General features: G+C 35.6%; 1 protein-coding gene across 1 annotated transcript; it reads left to right on the forward strand.

Annotated features, from left to right (window-relative positions):
• Positions 1 to 318: 318 nt before the first annotated feature.
• LOC131604769 (uncharacterized) lies at positions 319 to 3975 on the forward strand. The gene is made up of 4 exons (XM_058877190.1): positions 319 to 372; positions 1594 to 2716; positions 2801 to 3454; positions 3614 to 3975. Exons 1-4 carry the CDS (start codon positions 319 to 321, stop codon positions 3973 to 3975), a joined length of 2193 nt encoding a protein of 730 aa, XP_058733173.1.
• Positions 3976 to 4563: the final 588 nt, after the last annotated feature.

Consider the following 4563-nt stretch of genomic DNA (forward strand, 5'->3'; position numbering starts at 1 on the left):
GGACTTAGGTCAGACTCCTGTGGTAACTCAGAGTTTAATGTTATTATTTCTTCTATTAAGATGTTGTTACTAGAATTTCCCCACTTTGAGGTAAAGTTTGTAAAGCGTCAAGCGAATTTGGTTGACCATACATTAGCCAAGGCGGCCAATTCTTGGACTCGACGCATGTTGTTTGATGAATTTCCTCCTTGTATTTCCTCTTATTTGAATAATGAAAGAAGTTAAGTTTGATTTTGTCAAAAAAAAAAAGTGGAAACGGTGGCACAATAGAAAATAAGAAAACTAATGTTCCATGAGTCATAAAAATGGCAATGAAAAATGGGTGCAAGGACTATAGGCGGTGATGTGAGAGCAGCAAATAGCATAGGTGATGTAAGTGCAGCAACTAACATCCTTCACCATGAAGAAATTAATTGGAGACCAAAGGAAAAAAAGAGGCGGGGATTTACGAGATAAAAGGGGCAGCATAATTCAAATTGAGGGGAGGGATTTGAAGACACTACTGAGAGGAGAAATAGAGATTGGAAGCAATTCATTTATTTTGTTACTTTTGTCTACATTAGATAGCTTTAGAGTGAAGATTGAAGTGGGAGCAAGAATTTTCTTTTCTGCTAAGGGTATTCTTTCTTCTTAATTTCATGAATTCTATTTCTATTTTAATGTTATTTTTTTACTATGTATAGCTAAATCATCTTCTAGGGTTTAGGTGGATCTTGCAATGTTTTGAAACCATTTGTTCTAATTTCTAATATGAATTTCAGTTTTTATTTCAATTAAATTTGTCTTATTAATTTTACCACAGGATTAGGAATGATTAACTCTTTGAATGTTAATAATTAATCAATTAATCGAACGGCGACCGTACTGCGATTAATTGGTGGATCCATAGGATAATTGGGACTAAGATTATTGCATGATCAAACCTTAATTTTAGTCTTCCAATCAATTAACCTTTTTGTGTGTTATGCTTTTCTTGAATTTAAATTCTTTGCATGACCAAACAAGGAGTTAATTTAGGAAAAAGAATATTAATCGCGGATGATCAAACGGATTAATAATTTTAGAAAAGGGATTGGTGATTAAATAAAAATGAATAAATTTAATTAGAATTAGTCATAAGGTAATCAAGACTTGCAAGTGAAACTAAGACCCTAGATCTCTATCTATTGATTTACAACTTCACGTTTTTCTTCTTCTTCTTAGTCGATAATTTCTATTTACTCGTCATATTCATTCAACTATTTGTAGTCTAAATAATAAGTAATCTTTACTAGTTTGGTATTTGTTAATTAATCCTTGTGGATACGATAAATCTTTTATACTACTTATGCGATAGAGTACACTTGCTCTAAGTGTGTTTTTAGCGTAACAAGTTTTTGGCGCCGTTGCCGGGGATTAATTTTGCAATATTAGACGAAAAACATTTTTATTACTTTAGACAATTTTACTGCTTCACTTTCAATTTTCTTTTTTTTTTATTTGTCATACTTAAAAGTTAAAAACAAAACAATTTTCATTTTTTTATTTATATTAGTTTTTTTCTGTTTTTTTTTTCAGTGCTATTATTATTTGTGCATGCTCACCCGCTCCTAGGAGCCTATTTTGCTTTTTGATCTTGAAATTGAAAAAACTATTCGCAGAAACAGAGCAAAGAATAGAACAGTGGGTGAAAATCCAAGAATAACGCTTCGAGACTACTTCACTCCCTCAACAAACATTACTACCAGCATAGTTAACCCACCTGTGGAAGCTAACAATTTTGAACTCAAACCAGGTTTAATTCAAATGGTTCAAAATTCCACTATGTTTAGGGGTGCACTGACTAAAGACCCAAACGCCCATCTGAAGAATTTTGTAAGAGTTTCAGACTCAATAAAGTGTAATGGCGTCACACCAGAAGCCATTAGAATGCAACTATTTCCATGGTCATTGGCCGACAAGGCAACTACTTGGTTAGACTCGTTGCCGGATGAGTCCATCACTACATGGGATGGAGTGAAACAAAAATTCTTGAATAAATACTTCCCTCCCGGAAAGGATGCCAAGATTCAAGCTGAAATCACTAACTTTTCTCAATTTGAAGAAGCATGGGAAAGACTTCAAGACAAGCTCCGAAGTTGTCCTCACCATGGATTTGAGAAGTGGCAAATACTTGAAATTTTGTACAACGGATTGTCATCTCAGAATAGAAGAGTTATTGATTCAGCTTGTGGGGGCTCTATTCTAAATAAAGAGCCAGCGGAAGTGTATAATTTAGTTGCAGAGATAACGGCTGATAGTGCTCAGTGGGCTACAAATGACAGACACTTTAAGAAACCAGCTGGGATGTATAAGGTGAATGTTGAAACCAACTTTGACATAAATCTAGATGCCATTTCTAAACAAATTGAAACACTGATGAAGGCACAAGTTCAACCTGCTCCCATAGCTCACTCAATCGATGACGGCCTAAGTGAAGAAGCTAACTTTCTCGGCCAAAAGAAAAGTGAGTTGAGGTCTGGCATGCAAGATTCTTTTGTTAGATACATGGAGAAGGTAGGACATCCTTGCATGGGTGTATTATCTAACTATATGAATAAAACTGATGAAAGACTCCAATCCATTGAAGATTTGATAAAAGCACAAGGTCAACGAGCTCCATCAACCGAAGAGGTCAATTATATTCATAATCCAAACAGAGGCCAGAATGATCCTTATTCAAACACGTACAACCAAGGTTGGAGAAATCACCCTAATTTGTCTTGGGGATGACAACAAAAAGGTCAAATCTCTAATTTCTATAAGCCACCAAATGTGCAAGTGCAAGAGGAGAAAAAGTTAGAAGCCAATGATGTTTTAGTCCAGTTTATGGAACAGACAAATGAAAAATTTGGAACCTTGGAGGGTCATATATCAAGTATCCTTACCTTGTTATCTCAAAGGACTCAAGGATCACTACCTACTCAAACCGAGCCTAATCCAAAGGAGAAGAATGAGCATTGCAAGGTTGTCACTCTTAGAAGCGGCAAAGAGCTAAATCAAGAAAACAATCAAGATGGTCAGGCACTCGTGCAAGAAAAAGAAGCTCTTACTGAAGGGAGCACTTCCAAAGATCAACACCATGGAAAGAATAAAGATGAGCAAGTGAAGGTAAGTGTTCCTTTTCCTCAAAGACTTAGAAATGACCAACATGATAAGCAATTTGCTAGATTTCTTGAAATTTTTAGGAAATTGCATATTAACATTCCTTTTGCTGAAGCTATTTCTCAAATGCCTAAATATGCTAAGTTTTTAAAAGATATTATTTCAAACAAAAAGAAGTTAGAAGGCTTTGAGACAGTTAAGCTTAATGAGGAATGTTCTGATATAGTTTTAAAGAAATTACCACCTAAGCTTAAGGATCCCGGTAGTTTTAATATTCCTTGTACAATTGGTAGCTCTCATTTTGAAAAGGCATTGTGTGATTTAGGAGCAAGTATAAATTTGATGCCATTGTCTGTGTTTAGAAAACTTGGCCTGTAGGAACCACAACCTACAAACATCTCCTTACAACTAGCTGACAGATCCATAACTCACCCTCGTGGGATAGTGGAAGATGTTTTAGTAAAAGTAGGGAAATTTATTTTTCCTGCAGATTTTGTGGTATTGGACATGGAAGAGGATGAGGAAGTTCCAATATTTATGGGACGACCTTTCTTAGCCACCGGCGACGCAATAATTGAAGTTAAAAAAGGAAAATTGACCTTGAAATTAGGAGATGAAAAAGTTATATTTCAAGTTTTTAATTCATTGAAAAATCCTTCCTCATTTGCTTCATGTAATTTTGTTCAAACCAAAGATATTAATGATATGATTACTTCTGACGTTTTCGATGATTTTAGGGTGCAAGATCCTCTAGAAAAAGTACTAACCTTGCAGGGACTTGGTACGATAGAAGGCGGTGAGGAAGAGGAGTTCTTAAATTTTTTGCAGGCTCGCCTCCCCCCAAAGAATTAGAGTAACCATAAATTTGAGGAATTGGAATGGGAAAATAATCCAAAGCCTAAATTGTCAATTGAAGAAGCTCCTGAACTTGAATTAAAGCCTCTTCCTCCCAATATGAAGTATGCGTTCTTGAACCCTCCTTCCTCTTTACCTGTGATTATTTCTGCAGATTTGACAGATACTATGGAGGAGCATCTTTTTAGAGTATTGCGGGAAAACAAAGAGGCCTTTGGATGGTCAATTCATGACATAAAAGGAATTAGTCCCTCAATTTGCACCCACCGGATCTACATGGAGGATGATTACCAACCTCGAGCCCTGCCTCAATGCCGCTTGAATCCCAACATGAAAGAGGTAGTAAAAAGTGAAGTAATTAAGCTTCTTGATGCAGGTATTATCTATCCTATCTCTGATAGTAAATGGGTAAGTCCTATACAATGTTTTCCTAAAAAGGGAGGTACTACTGTAATGGAAAATGAAAAAATCAATTAATCGCATTTAGAAAAACTATTGGGTGGCGTATGTGTACTGACTTTAGAAAATTAAATGATGCCACCCGAAAAGATCATTTCCCCCTCCCTTTTATTGATCAAATGCTTG

The sequence above is a fragment of the Vicia villosa genome, linkage group LG5 (assembly GCF_029867415.1).
Source record: "Vicia villosa cultivar HV-30 ecotype Madison, WI linkage group LG5, Vvil1.0, whole genome shotgun sequence".
Lineage (NCBI taxonomy): Eukaryota > Viridiplantae > Streptophyta > Magnoliopsida > Fabales > Fabaceae > Vicia > Vicia villosa.

What these genes read in the sequence shown, in the direction of transcription:
- LOC131604769 (XM_058877190.1), top strand. Translation starts at nt 319, where the DNA reads ATGGGTGCAAGGACTATAGGCGGTGATGTGAGAGCAGCAAATAGCATA. An exon ending in TTCAAACACGTACAACCAAG is followed by an intron (nt 2,717 to 2,800) that starts GTTGGAGAAATC and finishes CAAATGTGCAAG; the next exon opens with TGCAAGAGGAGAAAAAGTTA. An exon ending in ATTGTGTGATTTAGGAGCAA is followed by an intron (nt 3,455 to 3,613) that starts GTATAAATTTGA and finishes TTTTTCCTGCAG; the next exon opens with ATTTTGTGGTATTGGACATG.